Here is a 22,322-nt window from a genome sequence, read left to right as displayed (position 1 = left end):
AGATTTCATTTTCTATTCTCTTACACTCGTTTACGTTTAATCTCTTCACATTATTCGAAAATGAAGTTTAACAGCTTGTGGATTGGAATTTAAAAACCTATAGTCAAAGCCAAAGGAAATAATAGTAGGTTTATTTTTAATTTTTTTAGTTCTTCACCGGTGTTTGGAGTTCGTTTTGAAGCCCCAATTAAATTTAGATCGCACACTGCAAGGTGTCGAGACCTCTTATTAAGAGTGGAGCAATCTCACGACTGCATTCAAGTTAGTGTAACTGGAATACTTTTTAGTTTACGTCAAATAAACGATAAACCAGAATCTTATTCCAAAAAGGAATTTTAGAAAGAAAAAAAAATGGTCTAGATTACTAAATTAATTTGATGGCTACGAAAACCACAAAATATTCTCTTTTTTCCTTCTTTTACTTCCCCTCTTATCCGATATAAAAAATATTTACATCAAATCAATAATGAAAGTATGATATATTTTTTCATACAGACTCATCAATCGACTATGGTTAAATTATATATATATATTGCAATTTTGCTAAAATTAAATTGCTTGATTTAGTATAATTTTTACAATACTAAAAAAATAGGAACTAAATTTCATCGCTAAAAAGAAAAATTTGTTACTGATTCTATTTAGCAACGTAATATCATTTATTAGCTACACGAAGAACTTAGTAACAAAATTCATAACTAATTCCATTTTTTTCCTCAGTGTTAACGGCTAATTTTGAAATGAATTAGATCATCCACATAAAATAATCAGCAAGTTGTTTAATTTGTTTGATCTTCCAAATGATTTTATAAGGAGAATAATGAAAATAAAAGCCAAGGCTATGAAATTTTGTCAAAGGCACGAGAAAGAGCATATAGTATGGAAAGAATTATTTTATACGTTAATTAGTCTCCAAAGTGATTAATTAACATTCCTATTAATTTCAAGTGAGAAAGAAAAGACATAAAAAAGAATCAGATGACGACTTTTTAAACAAAACTACTTGAACAATTTGGTTACATATTTCTTTATTTAATTAAGATTCATACTCGAAATGATTGTCTATTACAAACACAATAAACAAAAAGCAAACGCGACTAATTAATTTGACATTAATTCTTCATAGTAGTTGTAAAAAAGGGTCTCATCTTAGACTAATCTTGAGAATTTCAAAAAAAATTACTTATAATAATAATTTTAAAATGGGGTCAAGTTTGAACAGCCAATATTACCATTGACATTTTGAAGCAAAAACAATTGTTTTCCAAAAATATGTCATTTTTAGTGACGAAACACCAAAAAAATATTTTCATTTCTTTTCTAAGTTTCTTCTTAAATAAAATTAAATATCTAATTATCTATTATCGCTCGTACCAAACACACCCACATGAATTGTGAATCATAAGATATTTGTACAATAGTGAATTAAGATATACAACGGAACAGAAGTCATACGGCCGACATCTACCTTAATCATTAACGTAGGGACAATGCCAAAGATAAAAGTACGTAATAATGGATGGACCCATTGTAGATTACTTATTTAGTCAACTAGTTGAACTTTAGCCAGTTGACCATTGAGCAACAAACAAACTGAAATTCTGTTTGCTTTTGTCACCTTTGAAAAAAGAAATCATTTTTCTTTTTTCTACTTAAACAAAATAATCTAATATATTATATTACATACATCAACTAGAGAAGTAAAATTGTTACAAGCTTGACATACAAATGACGATATCAATTGAATTATAAATATACTCTCTTCAAAGTGTGATGATTGTATTTTGAATTTCATTGAATAGCTTTCAAAATGTATCTCCAGTATGGTACAAGGAGAAATGGATTCTACAATTAGCAACATAAACAATTTAATTTCTATAACAAAATTATACTACAATTCAAAAGATAATATTTATAATAAAGAAATTCAATCATGATATTTCAGTTTTCTCGCATCACTCAATTCATATTTGGTTATGAAAAGGCCAATATTTCATTTGGTAAAACTGCACTAAAGCTTCTTAAAGATGAACAAGTTTGTTTTTGGAAGCTGAGGGGCCGTTTAGCCGACCCAAACTTGTTTGGGATAGAAACGTAGTTGTTGTCATGTTTGGTTTAACCCTCAAAGCTTAGTTAAATTACTTGAGAAATCAGTTACAAATGTAGGAATCAGCACAACAATTTTGTTACACGACTTCTATGATCAAGAAACTGCCATACTCCATTGCCCTGTTTTCTCCATCTCAATTACCTGTACTGCACAAAACTACATTTCTAGATCCCTAGTCTCATACTTGTTACCAAAAGAGTGTTATGTCACAGTAGAAACCGAAATATAGTACAAGTTGTTTCTACGAATAAGTTTAGCTGCATAAAGCAGCAACTAATGTGAGCAGTCCTGCTTGGGTAATCAGGCCATTGCACTGTCAGTCCGAGCTGCATCTTCAGTCGATTGGCTTCATTAATGTCTCAATCCGTCTGACAGAGCAATGCAACTTGTTCTCTCGCCTCAATAATTGCAGAAATGAAGAGAACCGATCAGTAAACTGAAGTAAATCCAGAGCTCAATCACTATCTTCACTCAACCTAAGCCAGTTTTTGTCCCAGATACAGGTCTAAGCATTGAATGATTGAGAGCGGGCTGGGAACTTGCTGGTGCATTAAACATACCAGGTGTTGAAGAGGATGGGTGTATCGCTGAGAGTGGCAGCCGAGGCCCAAATCCATAAATTCCTTGTTGCTGCATAAATGACATTTGAGGGTGCATTGGTTGGTTGTTCCCATATCCAGCAATAAAATTTTGTTGTGGAGGACCTGAAACTTGTTGCCTACTATTTCCTGTATTACTGACCACTGCTGCACCAGCACCAGACACACCCATTGGTCGGGATACACGAACCGAACCAGGTTGAGTTGTCATCATCCGAGCACGTTCTCCAAAAAAGCGTTGCCTTGTTCTCTCCAATTGTTCACATTCTTTCATTAACAAGGTCTCCACCTCAGCGAACTGCTTTAGCTTCAGCTCTAACCTCTTCAACTGTATGTACAAGGAAAGTAGTAGAAAGGTCAAAATTATTGCAAAGAGAAGGCCAAGAGAGATGCATCCTTAACCAAACATGGTTCAAAGCAAACATAGAGATCCACAAAAGAAGCTCCCAAACCAATGATTTTCCTAAAAATGCAGAAATAAGATACAAGAGGAAGAAATAGGGCATAACTTCAGACATAGTTGTAGGGACTTGAAATTTTCCTCTCTTTTTCAATAAGCAAACTAATTCAAACTTTAGATAAAATAGTGTGTTAGTACCATATTACTTATATACCATTGATGTCATGTCTATGGTTTCAAAAATATCAAGCAAACACAAGAAAAATCATACTCCTCCTTCCCAACTTATGTGAGGCACTATTTGACTTAGGCACAAAGTTTAAGAAAAAAATGAAGCCTTAGACATTTGTGTGGGTAAAGGGGGAATAATAAAGCTAAAACGTTCTAATTACAGAAAGGTGACTTTCTTTCTGAGACAGGCTAAAAAGAAAAGTAGTTCACATAAATTGGGACGGGGGGAGTAGTATCCAATGGTTACCTGCTCCAAGGAGAATTTGAAATTCATCAACAATTTATATTACTGGCATTACATTCTCCCATCATAATGTAAGGGAATGAGTTGTTGTCTCTTTATATGGTCTTGAACAATCCTCAACTTCCACCTAGATTTTGGGTTGGCCCAAGATCTATTTATTTTTTTTAATAATCTTAGGGTCAAGACCCATCCCTATTATTGGTTTATCCCATGGTATGTTGTGGACACTCCAAATGTCCGAATCTGGGTGTGTTAGAATGTTCTACATTGATTTGAGGGAATGGATTGTTATCACTTATATGGTCTTGGACCAGCAGCACCTCATGAACTTATTTTTGGGGTTGAAATAGGTCAGATGATCATTTTCTTCTCATAGAAATTTTGATCTTTCTTACCAAATTCATATAGAATAGAAAGCTAACTATAACAAACCATGTCCTATGCAGACCTCCTTATACACCAAACCTTAGGTCGTACTATATGATGATTGAAGGTGATAGAAGAGAACGAGGTAAGACCTAAAATCAAGTGGAGAAACATTATCTCATAAGTCCAAAAATCTCGATATAAGTGTGACAGTTAGAGAAATCCTTGAGAGGTAAATTATTTAGTATTGAAATAAAATGTGCTTTGAACAGAGTGGAATGAATAAAGATTCATAAAGTTGATCTCAGTTCTCAACTAGTTTGTATTATGAATTATGAATTTATCCACATAAGGTATGTATTATGAATTTATGATGAACTCATCAGAACCTCAAACCACAGCTCTCCAGTTACATCCCTCAAACTCAAACTCTTCCAACTTTTTTTAACCCAAGAATCGCTACTAGCAACAAAAAACAAACTTCAGCAGAAGTTCTTCAAACCCATTGTAATGCACCTATAATGGCCCTAATACTTCGCAAAACCCAAATGCCCGAAAGTAAAAGATGTCAATAAAGAGCTTAACCAAGCAAAACGCGAAGAAAGAGGATGAAATGGACTCAACAAGAGGTCAATTGGAGATGAATAACTACAGTATCATCAGATCACCTGATGGTTGACTATGTTTGCAGATAACCGCTGAATCTCACGTTCTTCATGGTCAGCAAAAAGCTTTGATTTTATAGCTGCAGCTGCAAGACCAACTTTAGCAGCAGCTCTTACACTTTCAGTGGATAATGGAGCACCTCCAGTATCATGTTGACCCCAGGGACCTTGTCCTCCTGCCTTTTCATCTGAGAAGATTATATTAGAAAATATTTGAAGGATGAAACAAGAACAGTCAGTACTAGTTCAAGTTTACAGGCACCTTTTAGCTGATACGAACTTCCAACATCTCCATGAGGACTTCCATTCTTTCCAGGCATTCTTCCTACACTGGTCCTGCAAGATTGAAGTATATACCTTGAGATCACTAAGATGATTAGAAATGTTTCATCTGTTGCTCCTCAAGAAACTAATAAACTGTGGTATTACCAATTGCTGAATGCAACAAAATGCATGAAGACGAACATCTTTAAAAAAAAATTCTCATAATATTTGCAAAAGGAAATAATGCTTCCTTTATGTTAACACGAAATCTAAATTTATTGTTGGTTATAATGAAGTATCCTTTTGCTGTGTATTTAAAAGAAGGCTGAACCCATCGGTATCCCCTTAAACTTGGCACCAAGTTTCACTTAGACACCTCAACTAGGCGATGCTCATTTTAGATGCCTCATGTAGAGTTTCGCTATGTTATTTCGACACTTTTCCTTACTCAACATAGCATGTGTGTTACACGAATTTTATGCGTGTGAAACACTTTTTTGTTGGAAAATATTTTTGCTTTCTTCTTCTTCCTCACTCTTCTCTTCCTGTAACTTCTCCACCTTCCATCACCCAACATCACCACACAACTTTTCAAAAAAAATCTGCAAAACTTTGTTGGGTAATATTAGAATCCAATTTCTTCAACAAAAGAGTCAATTTCTTTAGCAACCTCACCAGAAAAAATGAAGATCATCATCATTCTAGATCTTCATCATTCTCTAAGAATTTGTGACTCTTTTTCTTTTTAAAATCAAATCACATAAAGTTTAAGATCTGCTACATTAATGTTGTCTGCTACTACAGTCTACAACTAAAAAACTCCCGCCCCTAATAATACTGAGAAGTTCTCTTGATTTTCAGTTTTCTTACTGAAAATTATCCTAATTTTCTGTGTCTGTAACAACGAAAATTGGAGGAACAAGCTATTACACCGTCTGCATCTTCACCATTTAAATAACTAAATCCCCAACATTTTCCCATAGCATACATAACTAAATCCCACAACATTTCCCCATAGCATTCATAACTAAATCCCCAATATTTTCCTCCGTCTACATCTTCACCATTTATATAATATTGTTATTTTTGTTTCAAGATGCAATTTTGATTTTAAAAAAAGGGAGGAATCAAGGAATGTAACACAAGAAATCAAAATTTGTATAGCACAAGAAGAACACATGAATTTTAATGGATTTGAAGAAGAACACAGAGAAAGAACAAAAACACATAGAAGAAGATGCAGAAGATGTGGGGGTGAGGACTAGGGTTAGATATTTTGAAGAAAAAAAAAGTAAAAGTGAGTTTTTAAAAAAAAAAAAAAAAATCCACATGTCACATGTTCTTCATTTATTTATCCACGTAGGAGGCGTTTGGATACACGCACCTAAGCTAGTTCTAAGAATATAAAAAAAATGTCAAAATGACACATCAGAACCCTACATGAGGTGTCTAAAATGAACATCGTCTAGTTGAAGTGTCTAAGTGAAAATTGCTGCCAACTTTAGGGGCCACCGATGGATTTGGCCTTAAAAGAATGACACCATTATAAACTTGACTACCTCAAAACACGAATAGTTAAGCTCATTTAAGTTTTCAAAAGGATAAAATTGCAAGACCAGAAAGGTGCTCACCTTTTGCCTCATCAAAGGTGGATCACATTGCATTATGGTTTCAACTTTCAACTATCAAAACAGTGTATTTGAGCGAATAGAGAAGTGTGAAACTGTGAATGCTTCTAGCTCACAGCTAATGTTGACATATTATTTCTAGACTAAATGGCCAACAAATTAGTTTTACTGAAAATGATAGGAGGTGAATCTCACATCGACTAAACAAGGAAGAGATGATGGGTATATAAGGAAGTAAGCCTTAGACCCTGGTGATGCATTTTAAAGCCATGCATGCCCAGGCCCAAAGCAGACAATATCACTTGTGGGTTGAGTTGCTATAAAGTGTCTTACCCAAGGTAGCAAAGTATATCGTGCCACTATAAGTTGCTCGGACTCGGGTGCAAGGGTCTGATACGGGTGTAGATCTAGTGGTTGGATCCTTCAACAACAACATACCCAGTGTAATCCCACAACTGGGTCTGGGAGGGTAGAAGTACGCAGACCTTGCCCTACCTCTGTGGGGTAGAGGTTGTTTCCGATGGACCCTCGGCTCAAAAGGAATGTCATAGAAGCAGGATAGAAAGAAAAATATACAACCAAATAGCACAATACAAATGTTAAATCCTTCATGATGTAAATTTTAAGATTCGAGGGTATAGATCTAAGCACAGACACAAGTGCGGGGATTTGGTTTAAAGTAATTCAAGTATCAAAAAAATAGAATTATAAAAGTATTCCTAAATTATGGTTGACAATTTGGAAGGAAGGAATGCACAAATTTTCAAGAGCAAGTTCGAATTATTATTAAGTACGTATTAAGTTCGAATTAGAAATCTTTGTATCTATCTCAAATTTCTCTATTGTTCTAGGTCAAAGTACCCAAAATTGTTTGACCGTTATCTGGTACGGATCCCACACCCACACCCAAGTAGTGTTGACACTTGACACAGATGCAGCACCCAAAGTGAAGAGTCTGTGCAACTTAGGTGCCACTGAAGCATTCATGAGCATGGGCAAGCACATGAGCAATAGAAAGCAACTAAATTTACAGCATTAAGACCAACTTAATACCCAAAATAGAGTTTAATAGCAGTAGTGCCATTTTGGCTTCACAGTGTTGACTAAAGCTGCTTAATGAGTAGGACAGTAGGCTATTTGATCCAGAAGGGTTGTGTTGTTGACTCTTTCTTCCATATTTGGAGATGATAACACATACTCTTTTCACATAATCAAGTCCTATTATTATATGAGAAGAAAAGGCTTCAGCAACAAAGAGAAATAGTTGGAAAAATAGGGTGAATTTGGTCATACCGGTCTTTTTTTTTTTGTAAATACATAAACCAAACCAAAAGCTAGCTATGATTCAGCTTATATCTTTCAATTCAATTTTTTCGGTTGCCTTTCTGAGTTTGTGCCTATTCTAAACTTTGGAGTTTTGTTGGGCTTATAATATTTATCAAAAAAATATTTTAATTCTTATCGGGGGGTGGGCCCTATTCTTTATTTCTGGTCATCTTTCAAGTTATTGATACCCAAAATGAAAGGATGAAGAGGAATTCTAAACCAAGGAAAGAAATCTAACAACTTCTTTATCATTAATTATCTTATGGCATTTTGTTTCAGAGAGTTCATCAAGGGAAAAATATACATGTCTTATAAGTGAATTGATTTCTTCTATCGTTCAAAAAGAATCAAGCGAATTGATTTCTTCTACTGATCAAAATGAATCGATTCGAGTGAATTGATTTCTTCTAGTTTTTTTTTTTTTTTTTTGAACTTGGTAACTTTGTATTATATCACAAAACAGTACATGGGTCGTACTGTAACCTTCTATACAAGTGTACTCCTGATTTCACTTCTCTACGTCTAAATTGAGTCTAACACATCAATAATAGAGACAGTGTCATTAGAGTATAATTGATTAGACCAAAAGACTAAAAGTAAAATGCAGTTTAGTTTAACTTTCTGCACATTGTTCTCTATGCTCTCAAAACATCTTGAATTCCTTTCTTTCCAAACAGCCCACCAGATACCCCCGGGATAATTCTCCATCTACCTTTGTCCTTAGCATGTACACCTGCTTCCTCCCAGCATAGTAATGCCTCAGCCACCTTCCTGGGCATTGTCCAGGAGATGCCTTTGAGGCTTAGGAATATTCTCCACGGATGATGGGTGTACTTGCAATGTAAAAATAGATGGTTAACAGTCTCAGATGTTTCACCACATAAGAAGCACCTGGAACACAAGGTTCTCCCCCTCTTCATAACATTGTCCTGTGTAAGGACTGCTTCTTTAGCCATTGACCAGACAAAAAAGGAGACTTTGTGAGGGATTCTGCTCTTCCATATTTGCTTCCAAGGCCAACTTGAGCACTGTTGATCTGTCTGATCCATCAACTTGTAGGATTTGTTGACTTTGAACACTCCCTTGTCATCTCCTGTCCACCACAGTTTATCCTCACCTGGCTGTAGTCCAGTGAAAGTGTTCAGTGTTTAAAAATTCAGCAACTCTCACTATTTCCCAATCATTAAGGTTTCTTCTGAAAATGAAATTCCATCCTTGTGGTGACCAAAGATCTGCTATAGTGCTTTGTTGAAACATGATTAGGTTGTAGATGTCTGGAAAGAGATCTTCCATGTTGCCTTTCTCATGCCAAATGTCCTTCCAAAATCTGGTCTTATTCCCATCCATTACTTTTGCCTTTGAGTTACTTTTAACTTCGTTCCACAAGCTTCTGATGGACCTCCAGAGACTAACACCATAAGGAGTGGTTACTTCTTTAGTTATCCAGTTGTCCTCTTTTTCATATTTAGCTCCAATTACTTCCCTCCATAGCATCTGGTTGTTGTTTGCATACTTCCACAACCACTTCATACTAAGAGCCTTGCTTTGCAATTTCAATTTTTTTATTCCTAGACCTCCATTTTCCTTGCTTGTCATGACTTCTTCCCATTTAACCAAATGAAAACTTTTCTTTTCTTTGTTGCCTTGCCACAAAAAATTCCTCCTGATACGATCCAACCTCTTAATGACCCTTGGTGGGATAGGAAACAGGGACATCATATAGGTTGGCAAAGCATCAAGTACTGAGTTAATAAGGGTCAGTCTACCCCCCTTTGATAAGTACTGAGACTTCCACTTGGCCAATTTCTTCTCACACTTCTCAATCACACTATTCCATATGTCTATGGACTTGGATTTGGCCCCCAAAGGCATTCCCAAGTATATAGTAGGCAGAACTCCTATTTCACCACCTAGAATTGATGCTAAACAACTCATGTTGTTTACTTGATTTATAGGATACATCATACTCTTCCTCCAATTGATATGCAAACCAGAAATACCTTCAAATAAGACCAGAATCACCCTTAGATACTTCAATTGTTCTTCCTTAGCATCGCAGAAAATCAAGGTATCATCTGCATATTGCAAGTGTGTGACTTCTAGTCTCTCAGTACCTTCTCTGGCCACATCAAAACCCCTTATCCAGCCTCTCAAGTTAGCAGCTTTTATCATGTTGTTTAAACCCTCCATAGTGATCAGGAATAAAAAAGGTGACAAGGGATCCCCTTGTCTGAGACCCCTTTGGGTTTGAAAGAAACCTGCAGGGTTGCCATTGATGAGTACTGAGAATCTTACAGTTGATATGCAAAACTTTATCCAGTTCAACCATTTCTGCCCAAAACCTATCAGGTTCAACATCTTCATTAAGTATTTCCAGCTAACATGGTCATAAGCTTTCTCTATATCCAACTTACAAAGGACACCTGGCTTCTTTTGGTTATTTCTGGAGTCAACTGCTTCATTTGCAATCAAAACTGCATCCATTATCTGTCTCCCCTTAACAAAAGCCATTTGTTGTGAGTCTACCAACTTGTCCACCACCCTTTTCAGCCTCTCAGTAAGAACTTTGGAGATAAGTTTGTAGATGCTACCAATTAGACTAATTGGCCTGAAGTCCCGCAACTCCTTGGCACCTTTCTTTTTGGGTATAAGAGCTATAAAAGTTGCATTGAAACTCTTCTCAAAAACTTCATGTTCATAGAAGTTTTGAAAGGTGTCCATGATGTCTTGCTTTACCACATCCCAACATTTTATAAAAAAACCCCATAGTAAAACCATTTGGACCTGCTGCTTTGTCAACAGCACATAACTTCAGACATCTCAACACTTCACTTTCCTCAAAGTTGCTTTGTAGAGCTTGATTATCTTCTTCTGTTAGGACAGGAAATTGCACATTTATGTACTCAGGTCTCCACTGAGATGATTCCTTATACAACCTTTTATAATATTCAACAATTTCCCCTTTAATTCTGCTTGGCTCTTGATTCAGTTCTCCATGTATCATAAGCTGATCAATGTTGTTGTATCTCCTATGTGCATTTGCTATCTTGTGAAAGAATTTAGTATTCTTATCACCTTCCTTCAGCCATAGAGCCCTTGATTTTTGTCTCCAGGAGATCTCCTCCTTTTTTATCAACTCTTCATATTTCAACATCAATTCAGAATTTTTGGCAGACTCCTCATTAGTAAGGATTCTGTCTTCCCTCTCAGCTTCTAGATCAGCCAACTGTTCAAGCAATTTCTTCCTCTGTATACCCAAATTTCCTTCTTCCCCATTCCTCCATTCTTTAAGTTTAGTCTTCAGAGCTTTTAGTTTGCAAGCCAATCTATAATCAGGTTTCCCTGTGAAGTTGAAAGAAGACCACCATTCTCTGACTCTGTCAATGAAGCCCTCAGATTCTAACCACCAATTTTCAAGATATATTGTTATTAAAATCAGTTTTAGAACTTAAAATCCATTAGATTTGTGTGGAAGTGGAGCGAGTATGATCACTTATAGTAAATTAGATTATTTTTTTCATGGCAACACTAGTATTTTTATAGAATAAAACTTACAATGGCAAGTCGATAATAATCACTAGGGCAAACACTGCCCAATTTAGACAACAGAATTACACTATCTTGTTAAGTCCATGTGTAACCAGTTAAGCTAATCTAATTGCAAGGATCGTAGTAAGAGTAAGGCAGTCACACATCCGGCAGCATAGATAGAAGAGTAATCATTTCTAAATTTTATTTCCTTTTCTCCTAAGAACTAACACTGTTTATACATGCCTAAAATTTTGGTGTTTCTCTTTCTCCAAAAGAAATAAAACCAAACCAAAGAGTTAAAACTCACAAACTGAAACTGAACAGAAGAACCAAGAAAGCTTGAAATTCAGATTCAAATGATTTCCAGTTAAGTACGATGAAAGCAAACCCTAGAAAAGAGTAGTGCTTGAATCACAAGTTCCCCGAAACATGCACATCAAAGTTTCTCTTACTCATCTTTTCTAAGGTTCTGATTTACCTATATTACTTGTCCCAAAAAAGGAGGTAAGGATTACAGTAATGGTAGATTTCATGAGAAAATACAACCTATATCTAACAGAAACAATGAATATAAATGGGCGAATTTAACAACCCAGTTGCACAAACAATGGGAGGACACCAACAATTTAAGAGTAGAATCCCTGGAGCAGAGACATTTATTAAGTCTGACGGGGGCCACTTACATAAAAACATTAGACCCTTTGGTGTTCAATCGACAGAAAGAAATGAAGCATAAGGCAAAACTGCATGATCTGCCTTTATAGTATCTCTATCACAAGTATGAGGTGACAGTTAGAAGCAAGGCATACAACCCAGCTTATGCGCTAGAGATGCAGTTGTATCCAAATAGAAAACCATACATGTGTCAGCATGCAACCCAGTTTCTTGCATCTCAGATGTTAGTGATAAAAAGGCAAAGCAATAAAGCTCTAGGGTCCGTTAGGGGGGGGGGTTAAGAACTCAAGTGTGTGCTTTAATGGAAAAAGGGTGGAAATAGAAAAACAAAATACTATATATATATATATTTGATTCAAGACTAATAAATATAAGTATGAATAACAAATAATGGTGTTATCAAAGGCGAAAAGCGCAACAAGGCTCTAAGGTCAGTGGGGGTTTTAAGCGCAAATAAAGCGTGGGCTTTAATTAAAAAAGGCGCAAGGGAGAAAAAACACAAATATATATGTTTAGTCCAAGACTAATCATTATAAACATGAATGGCAAATATATGACCAAAGAGGCTCATTGGCAAGGAAAAGTTTGTCTTAGAACTTTGTTGAAGACACTGAAACGCACATAAAGCGAGGCGAAGTGCTCAACACATTTTGAGCCTCGCTTCAGGGCTTAAGCATGCTTAAAGCGTGCCTTTGATAACACTAACAAATATATGGACAAAGAAAATGAAAAAACAATTATGATAAAGTGAAATACCAATTATTTAGTATTGCCTCTTCAGGAAACGCTTATTCGCAAGGAAAAATTGTCTTTTAGCCTTAATGAAGACATTGAAGCGCACATTAAGCGAGTCGAAGCGCTCAACATGTTTTGAGCCTCCCTTCAGGGCGTAAGTGCACCTTTGACAACACAGCCGTCGCCATAGTTTCTCTACCACAGGTGAAAGAAACATGGCTTGCAATCCAGTTCCATGCAGACAGGAACGTTATGTGACAAAGCAAGTATAACAGTGGCGACACAACCAAGTATGCACTGAAAAATAGCAATCAGATCTCCTCTGTGCTTCCATTTAGCATTGTATACCTGTGCATATAATGGACTGCTCGTATCTCTAAAACTGGAGAAGATAAGCCAGCATCCTCTTAGTTACTCCAAGGTGTAACTAGCTCGGTAATATCAGCCAAAATGGAGCTCCATAGATGCAGCCAACAAGATTCTTAGATTTAAATGCTCCCAAAGCATAGGGGTTATGAAAATTACAGAGATGACTAAAGGTAAAAAAAATTGACAGGTAAAGAGATTACTATAAGGGACCGTTGAGATGATGAAATAAAGTATTTCATGTAGCACAAAATGCCTAATGCAGAAGGTACAATGAGGAGAAACACTTGGGCAGTTGGAAACGAATAAGAGAAGGTTGAGGGGATGTCAAAAGAGGTGTCTGATTTGCTGGCAAAGGATGTGGACGGAGAGCCAAGAATTCAAGTTCTAGATAAACCTATACAACCAAAAATAGAATACTCCCCCTGTTTTTCTTTCTTTAAGAGTTCTTTTGACAAGGAAAGATTAGTTAACTGTCGTTAAGAAGTTTTTTTTTTTTGAGATAAAGTGTCGTTAAGAAGTTTTACAGTGCAGATACTTACTTATTCTTATATTTTATTATTACTTGTTATTGCCTTTACTTCGGTATCATATTATTTGTTGTTGCTACTGATGACTTCTACCTTTATTTTTAGCATGTCTTCTTCACTTATGTATTTCCTTTCAAGTTCTGATATTGATAAAGAAAAAACAGTAGAATACATACCCATTATTTGTTGTGGATCCATCCATCTGAGTCATGTTCCGTGGTGCAGTTAAAGTATCATCCTTGGATAAAGCTGCCAAGGATGCATGGGCACATGCTGCAGCAACTCTCGGTCCAACAGCAGATGCCAGAAAAGCAACCTACAGATAACAACAGAGAGCTAAAAAATTCTTCTTTTTGTTCCCACCTCAGAATAAGGGCCCTCAGCACTCAACTGTCTATAATTTAGATGGTATGGCAAAGTCAATTTAAATGTAATTCAAACAGCTGCTTAACAATCATCAAAAAATTCTAATATATCACAAGTTATGAAAACACTAAGGAGAGGTGAGCAAGTATAAAAGAAAAATGTTAATATAAGCAATGTCTACACCATCAATTATTGGAGAAGGACTCAGAATGAGATACACAAATTAAGAGAATCAAGACACTAACCACCTCAAACTTAGCAAAATCTCTCTACTAAAACTTGAACCTAAGAACAGGTAGTTCCACGTCCAGAGCCTCAATATTGACAGGGCTGCTAAGGCCTTCCCTTATTTAATTCTACGAAGCCATGTACAGTTGCACATGCAGTATGTATTAGTTAATAATTTGGGATCTGATGGATCATTCCAGTAAGTTGAATGAAACAGTGAATAGATAACAGCAGGTAGATATTTAAATAATTTAATTTTAAAAATTCAAAAAAAGAAAGCTGCAATAGACGAGAAAACCAAATAAAAAGGGTCAGTCACATCTGCAAATTATATCATTCATTTTGCCAAATAAAGGAATATATCTAGACATTTTAGTTTTATCAAAAATTCAACTCTGAATCTTCTCTGTTAAAAAGCATCATAATGAATTCCTACGTGTTTCATTGCTATAACATTTTTACCATTGTGAAAGATCTTTTTAGAAAAACAACTCATGAAGAAGACTTGCATTAATGTTTCTCATAAATAGTTCATCTGCTAACTTCTATTTTGACAATTATCTCACCATAGGGGGATTATGGGACCCTTCAACAAGTTAGACAAACAACTGAACAAGGATAGCCTAGTTCTCTACCAACCTACCCCAATGAAATAACTGAACTCAAAAGGCATGTGTTAAAATGGTACTAAGAGCCCGTCAATTGTAGTTGATTAAAAGAAATTTTAATAGTCGAAGCTTTGATTAAAAGTAGTTTGAAGTGTTGAAGCTGATTTCCACTAGTACTGGTAAATATTGTGCTTGATTCGTTAACAACTTATGTAATGTCTTTATTTCCACTACCTGCTAAGGTTGAAAAAGTTTGGATAAACTAAGGAGGGAGTTCTTATGACAAGAGAATAGTGAAACGGGGAATTCTCACCTAGTAAAATGGACCACTATTATAGCCAGTAAAGAAGAGGGGAGACTGGGAATTGGAAACTTGAAGCAATACAAAAACAACTTGGTGTTGAAATAGCTGTGGATGTTCATATCTGAAGAACAAGGTTTTTACAGAAAGAAGTAGTTAATGAAAAGTATGGAGTTGATCCCTGCAGTACTAAAAGCTGTTGTTAAAGATTGACAGAAGTCCCACATTGGTGGTTAATGAGATGGGTGGACTCCTTATAAGGCTTGGGCAATCCTCCTCCCTTTGAGCTAGCTTTTGGGATGTGAGTTAGGCATAAGACCTAATTTAACATGGTATCAGAGTCAGGCCCATCCCAAATTATTGTTCACCGATGTTGGCCCCCTATTTAGAAGAGTTCAAGCTCCAGTTGAGATCTGGGCGTGCGGGGGAGTGTTAAGAAGTTTCACATCAGTAGAGGGATGGGAAATTGATCTCCTTATATGGACTTGGACAAACCTCCCGTCATGAGCTAGTTTTTGGGGTTGAGTTAGGCCCAGGTGTCATATCTTTACAGCTGTAAACATCCCTTGAAGCGCTGGGTTTAGAGGAATCTCTGGCAACAATTATTGGGCAACATTAGTTACAAGATGGGATGGAAGGAAGATAAAGAATGACTGCTGGATCGCTCATGCTCCTCTCAAAGAGTTGTTCCCTGACATACATAGACCATCTGTGATGCCAGAAGCAAGTGTCCAATAGAAGCAATGATGGTTGGAATCTCAACTCTAGGAGGAACTTGAATGATTTGGAAATGGGTAGACATGCTAAACTGCTACTGATTCTGGAAAATTCTAAGGTCTGTGACAGTGCCAGGACACGATGAAGCTGAAAGCAGAGGTCAATTCACAGTGAAATCTCGTTGTGATAGTTTGATTTCAAGAGGACTTCAGAATAATTTTTGGCTTCGGAAACAGATCTGGGAAACTTATGCTTCTTACAAGGACATATATTCTCATGGTTGGTGGCTCATAAAGCAAGCTTGAAATTACCAAAAAAAGAGGATACCGATTGTGATCCAGGTGCTTTTGTGTGGATCCAGTTCAGAGAGCATAGATCATTTGTTTTTACACTGCTACATCACTGATCAATTATGCAACTGCTCCTTAACATGGTGGGACTTAAATGGAGTGCCCAGAGAGACGATTGGGTTTCTAAAAAACTGGAACATCAAGGGTAAGAACAAGAAGAAAAGGAAATGGTGGTACACTATGCCTTCTTGTATGTCGTCTATTTGGAGAGTAAGGCATATGAGGTGCTTTGAAGACAAAGCAGGCTCTATTCAAAAGATCGAGATGAATTTGTTTACTTTTGTTTTATCTTTCATGTAAAAAAATTTAACCAGTGAAAGTGAAGCAGGAACTGTTAGATCTGATAGGATCCCTCTAAAAGAGAAGGGACATACTTTTTCTACTGATCTGTGAATGCTTTTTTTTTTTTGCAGCCTTGCACCTTCTTAGTGCTTTTAATCAATACAACTACAGATTCTTACAAAATTTGTTGAAGCTGATTACAAAATATACTTCAGCTCTTGTTGTGTATGGATAGAACTGGTGAAATTGATAAAAAGCAGTTGGTGTGTGTGGTAAAAAGTCTAATAAGCACTTTATTCTTGTAAAGTGACTGAAATGCCCTAAAGCTACTTTCAAATTTAAAATATTAGAAGCATCTCTACATGGAAAATGACAAATGACAATAATGAAATGGAGAGGAAGGAGGTGTTGTTTTGGGAAGGAAATTTCAGGGGTTACAAAAAGAATTAGGAATAACATAGCATAACATTGGTAAAAGATAAAAGCTAATAAGCTGAAAGTCATATGTTGGGGGGACAAGCTATGACTTTTGGCTGATTTTGGCTAATAAGTACTAGGCATATAGGCACATTTGGCAGACACCAACAAAGTAGGGCAAGTCAAAATGTGTTTATGTGTTGGTTTAACTAGCTTATAAAAGCTTACCCAAACACCCTCTAAAGCTCTAAAGGAAATGCATCACCCTCCACGATTTCACGCAGAGAGAGATGAACCAAAAAGGAAAAGGATACTAAAAGAGAAACAAACTATAGAAAACAAATAACATATTTGCGTTATAAACAAGTGACATGCCCTTCCCCACCCGACAAAATGAAGGCAACATTCCTCAAGAATCAACAGATATCCTTGCAGAAACTAGGAACTAAAGTATCTTCATATGAACAAGAGGAATAAACATTTCATAAGAGCAGGCTGACAATAACAAAGTCCTACCAGGGACATTACTGGATTTCCACAGTTCTCAAATGGAAATTTGCTATCAGAATCAAGGTTTCCAGTGCTTGGTCCTACATCATAACAGGATGAAGCAAGAGTATTAAAGATTCAGCATTGTGATCATATAATAAAGAGATATGAGAGTCCACTGTCTCACCTGCAAGATTCCCATTCAAAGTTGAATGGGATTTATTACGATCTTCACCTGTGTTAGAACTAGAGGCACCAGATGCACCTGGAAGTTCAATATTGTCTAATGAGGCACCATCCAAAGGCAGGCGGACAAAATGAAGGATGCACTGTGCCTTTGACTTGGTGCCAACATGTTCTGCAATTTGATTCCAGTTTTCATTGTAGAGTTGCATTCCCTCAAGAAGCAATAGTGTTTCCTGGTCAGTCCAAGTATCTCCATCTAGATCTCCATAATCTTTCATAGAGCTCACTTTGACAAAATCCAAGCTAGAGTGACCAGCAATAAACCTACCCTCATGGAAGCAATCCAAACACAATAGAATATCAATCTGTCAAAGAAAAAGCATGTCAGTGTTGAAGGCATCCACCACTCAACAATATTCATCAAAAGAAGTCATGTAATTCAGCGCCTATGTGCCAAATGAAGCGCTAACTTTAGTCGCACATAAATTTCTTCCCCAAATGATGTTGCTGAGAGAAAAAATTCATAATCTCAAATTTTCTTTTATGCTAGCAAGAAAGGTTCTTAGATTAATGTTTTTCCTTCTTTTGTTAATCTTTTCACAACCTCTTTGCTAAAGCCCTGGTAACAGCTAAATCTAATTCTGACACATCAGTAAACAGCAAGATCTTATGGAATCCCGCATCTCTCTACCAGATAAGAGCGGCAAAGGAACTAAAAGCCGATATTGGTCTTCTTCTCGCCTGATCAAGAAGGTAACTTATTGTGCATTCAAGCAATGAGAATTTTTACTGCACGTACACTTTCTTTAACACCAAATGAACAGCATATATGCCTATTACAAAGTACTTAAAGCTATCAAAGTAACTACTCTCTTCTCTCCACAATAGCAAATAAGGCATTGAAAATTTGCTCCATTAAGAAATACCTGAAAGAACTTAACAAGCATTTACTGATTCTTCAATATAAGCCATAACCAGCAAATAAAGACAACAGTAGATGTGTGATATACCTCTTTCTGTGACTGATAATGCGCTAGTGGAACAGGCCGAGAACAACAATTGCATCTAATTTCAGACAAGATTTCTCGAATTGAGTTGTCAAAATCGGACTCATCATCGCAGTCACGCACAAGTTCAGGATAAACATCTTTCGCCTTCAGTCGACATTTAGGCTTGTCAAATTGGACTAGGCTGTCAATAGACTTCAAACCAGCTACTGGAACACAGAGATCACTGTTTGTGTCCTCATACAAATATGTGCCATCTTTTGGGGCCTCATCTTTAGGAGGAACAGCACAGTAGTTGATGATCCCCCAATGATCAAGAAATCTTGCAATTCGAGTTACATCATCAGCACTGATACCAGCTACGATCTCATGGCAATCATCAACTGACAAGTGCTTTACAGGAAACTCCATGTACTTTGCAACAATACAATTTCTACACTCCATGTATTTTTCGGGTGTATGTTCAGCTGACTTTCCAGAGAAAAAATGTGGCACCACTTGTCTTTCCAATCTGTGCACAGTATTAGGTGAAAACCAATCTGTTTGCACAGGAATAACAAAGGGCCAATTAGACAAAGATCAGAGACCATAAACAAAAATACAAAAACAAGCCACCAGTACAAGGTTCTCAAGCAGTAACTGACCTACACATGGATACCATGAGCAACGCAGACGACATTCATTTTAAGAAGAAATCAATGATTAATCTAAAAAGTACTGCAATGGAGTACTAAGCCACCATGTAGTCTCAAAAGTAACAGAGAACATAATCCAAATATAAATCCAAGAATGTTACTCTATACTAGAAATAAGCAGCAGGTATGCTTGTATCCAGAAATACTTTGTACTGCACTCAAGTCAAATGCACCATGAATGCCAAGCATAGCATTTCCATTGTTTTCATATAGAAAAAATTCCAAGTGGACTTCTGACCAGTCCAGTTGTCGCATAGGTTTGAAACTTCGAGTACGAACCTGCCCTATCTACCTTCCTCCCAACTTAAATACCAGGCTTTGATTGTGACAGTGTCCAAACCCGTTACTTGTGTCTAATGCATATTGCGTCTTCACCACTGAACCAAAGTCCTAAGTGTCATTTCCAGGTGATTTCCAAGTGATTTTAAGAATTCAGATTCCCAAAAATCCACATATAACCATTTTTACAAACCGTGATTTTCTTTGAACCTAGCCAAGAGACAGACTTCTTATTCTCAGACAGATACCCCTAGCAATCTAGGCAACTTCGTCAAAGACTAAGCACCATTGGAATATAAGGAGACCTTCTTAAGGCAAACTACTTTTATAGAATATTGATACCTGCCACTCACCCCTCGAGATAAATCTGGGTGATAGAGGTGTTATTCTATAATTAATTTGGTAAAGCGCATGCAAAAAATAACATTGATAGAAAATGGCAGATGTTAGTCAAAGGATTACAAGTAAGATTAGTTTACTAAGGCACTCCACAATCCACACATGCAAATCTAGAATTCATGTCTTTAGTTCAGTTGGACCAAAAAAGTGTTTAGCTCGGTAAGTTTCTTCTAGCATCTATCTCACAAGTATGCCATCAACACTAGACTTGGACAGTAAGGTACAAAAGAGGATTCCAAGTTCTTGTTTGCACAGCTAATAACTTGTATAAATTCATATTTTTCCTGTGAGATATCACATACACCTCTTCTAACCTATCAATTATTCTATAAGATACACTCCTGGTGAAGGACGTTATCTTTGAACTGGAAGGGCAGCAATACTCAAAAGAAAGTGGAAGGAGATTCATAAAATTGCAACAGTGTCTATACCACACCTCTTTAAGGTCCCATTGCCAGCAGGCATACTGATTTGATAGAATTACTGCCAATTACCCTAGATACTAAGGTCAGAGATTTCTCTTAAATTTCAACAAATTAGGAAGTTATTAAATCCAAGGATCAGAATTGTCCTTCGAAATAATAATAATAATATCATTGGACTATGCAACTATCTTATTTCCCAAAAGTAGTCAAGTCCTGACAGAAAATGCAGAACTTCTACAGTACAATTAAGAAACTCCCAACAGTTGACCTTTTCAGATTGTTAAAAAAAATGCATACTACAGATCTTACACATATCACTCCTACTCACGGTCTTATCATTTCTTGCTCAAAATCATTATTCACCAGCAAACAAGTATTTTGGTACTTAAAAGCACAAAAAGGTTCCATCAACTATGGAAATGATATGCAACAAAATTTCACTATAAGCACATTGTATGAGTACCTGCGTGCATTGGCACGACATGGATTCGACCTGCACTACCATAATGCTTAATGACACCGCGACCCGGCAATATCTGTGGAGGAGTGATGACATATGAACCACTCCCACTACCTTCCCCTCCTCTTTCCTCAGTCAACAAAGAGTGACTATCTGCAGGCACAGCTGAAAGCGCCTGAAGCTGCCCATACGATATGTTCTCCAAAACCAACCCATTCTGCCTGCTCTCCCCACTTAGCCCAGCCTTCTCTGTTGCCACAATATTCAGCACAGATGAATGAGGCCGAGTCACTGCTCGTCTTACTACCAAAGGAAACTCACTAATCCGGTCCCTACTTTCTGACACCAACTCAACAGAGTAACTTCGATCCACTGAATTGTTAGGGTTTTGATGGTCATCTTCCATCTCCTGCTGTTCAATGTCTTCTTCATCCTCCTCATCTTCAAACCCGTCATCATCATGTTGGTTCTTCGATTTCCTCGAAATTAAAGGCTCCCGCTTTCGCTTCCTCCATCTATTCCTCGTCTCTACAACAACAACAACTAGTTAGCTTCGCCTATATCAATTCCTAACATATGGATCCATCAAATTCTAGCACAAAAATCAACCATTTTCAAATCAATTTCAAAAAAAAAACTCAAAAAAATACATATTTACGAACAAAAAGAAGAGGGTTTTTTTGTGTGCACCTGAGGAGGAAGCTGGCATTGCTGAGAGAAATTGGGTTTTTGGGTGCTGAGGAAGAAGGGGTTTAAAGGAGAGATTTGTGGGGTCTGAGATTGGTTGTTTTAGAGAGAGAAACACAGAGAGGAAAATGGGGAAAGGGGGGATTGGATTGTCTCTCTGATGCTTCGATGATAAATTGATAATTTTGAGCTCTTTTTTTGGAATTTCGCAGCTGTTTTTTCTACAATTAAATTAAATTACTTATTAATTTGTATTTAAGACAATCTTTTGATGGTTTAACCACGCGCTCAATAAGAGGGTGAGTAAAAACATGTACGCGCAAAGAGTAACGTAAAGCTAATTCTTTTTTTTCAGTCCTTCATATTTATCAAACAGACACTTGTACCTGCTTGAAATTCTCTTTTCGTCCCTCTAACTTCGTGAATTTTTATTCAAACACCATAACATTAGGGATGTTGATTCGGATAAAACTCGAACCAGATCGATTTTATTAGGCTTTCGATTCGATTTGGTTTGATTTTAAATTTTTTAAATCTGAAGTAGATGGTGGTTAATAAAGAACTCTTTGATCATAATTTCCCGTAAGAATACTGTGTCGAATATGAAACTTGTGGTTGGTAGAGCATGTTCTATTTTTCCAAATTTTCAAGATGAAAATAGAGGGATTGGCTAAACTTCCTCTATGCGGTTGCATACAACTTTGCTTGAGTAAGGAGTAGATCATTCCAGATAGGCTGCTTTTGCTATTACTGACC

The 22,322-nt window shown here is 36.6% G+C and overlaps 1 protein-coding gene across 1 annotated transcript; it reads right to left on the bottom strand.

Annotated features, from left to right (window-relative positions):
- Nucleotides 1-2,109: 2,109 nt before the first annotated feature.
- Nucleotides 2,110-21,740, bottom strand: LOC125838043 (SWI/SNF complex subunit SWI3C). The gene is made up of 9 exons (XM_049517099.1): nt 21,570-21,740; nt 20,883-21,407; nt 18,625-19,160; nt 17,616-17,979; nt 17,456-17,529; nt 13,847-13,986; nt 4,878-4,951; nt 4,619-4,803; nt 2,110-3,037 (listed from the first exon to the last, which is right to left on the bottom strand). Exons 1-9 carry the CDS (start codon nt 21,586-21,588, stop codon nt 2,582-2,584), a joined length of 2,373 nt encoding a protein of 790 aa, XP_049373056.1. The 5' UTR covers nt 21,589-21,740; the 3' UTR covers nt 2,110-2,581.
- Nucleotides 21,741-22,322: the final 582 nt, after the last annotated feature.

This window comes from Solanum verrucosum, unplaced genomic scaffold, assembly GCF_900185275.1.
Source record: "Solanum verrucosum unplaced genomic scaffold, falcon-dt-bn FXZP01000079.1, whole genome shotgun sequence".
In the NCBI taxonomy this organism is placed as follows: domain Eukaryota; kingdom Viridiplantae; phylum Streptophyta; class Magnoliopsida; order Solanales; family Solanaceae; genus Solanum; species Solanum verrucosum.
Note: the sequence above shows the minus strand (reverse complement) of the source record. Positions and strands in the feature narration are given on the sequence as shown.

Excerpts from the sequence above, each read along its gene's own strand:
- LOC125838043 (XM_049517099.1), bottom strand. Across the intron at positions 13,987-17,455 it reads GAAATCCAGTAATGTCCCTG|GTTGCTTTTCTGGCATCTGC; the intron begins GTAGGACTTTGT and ends TGTTATCTGTAG. Across the intron at positions 3,038-4,618 it reads CAAACATAGTCAACCATCAG|TTGAAGAGGTTAGAGCTGAA; the intron begins GTGATCTGATGA and ends TTGTACATACAG.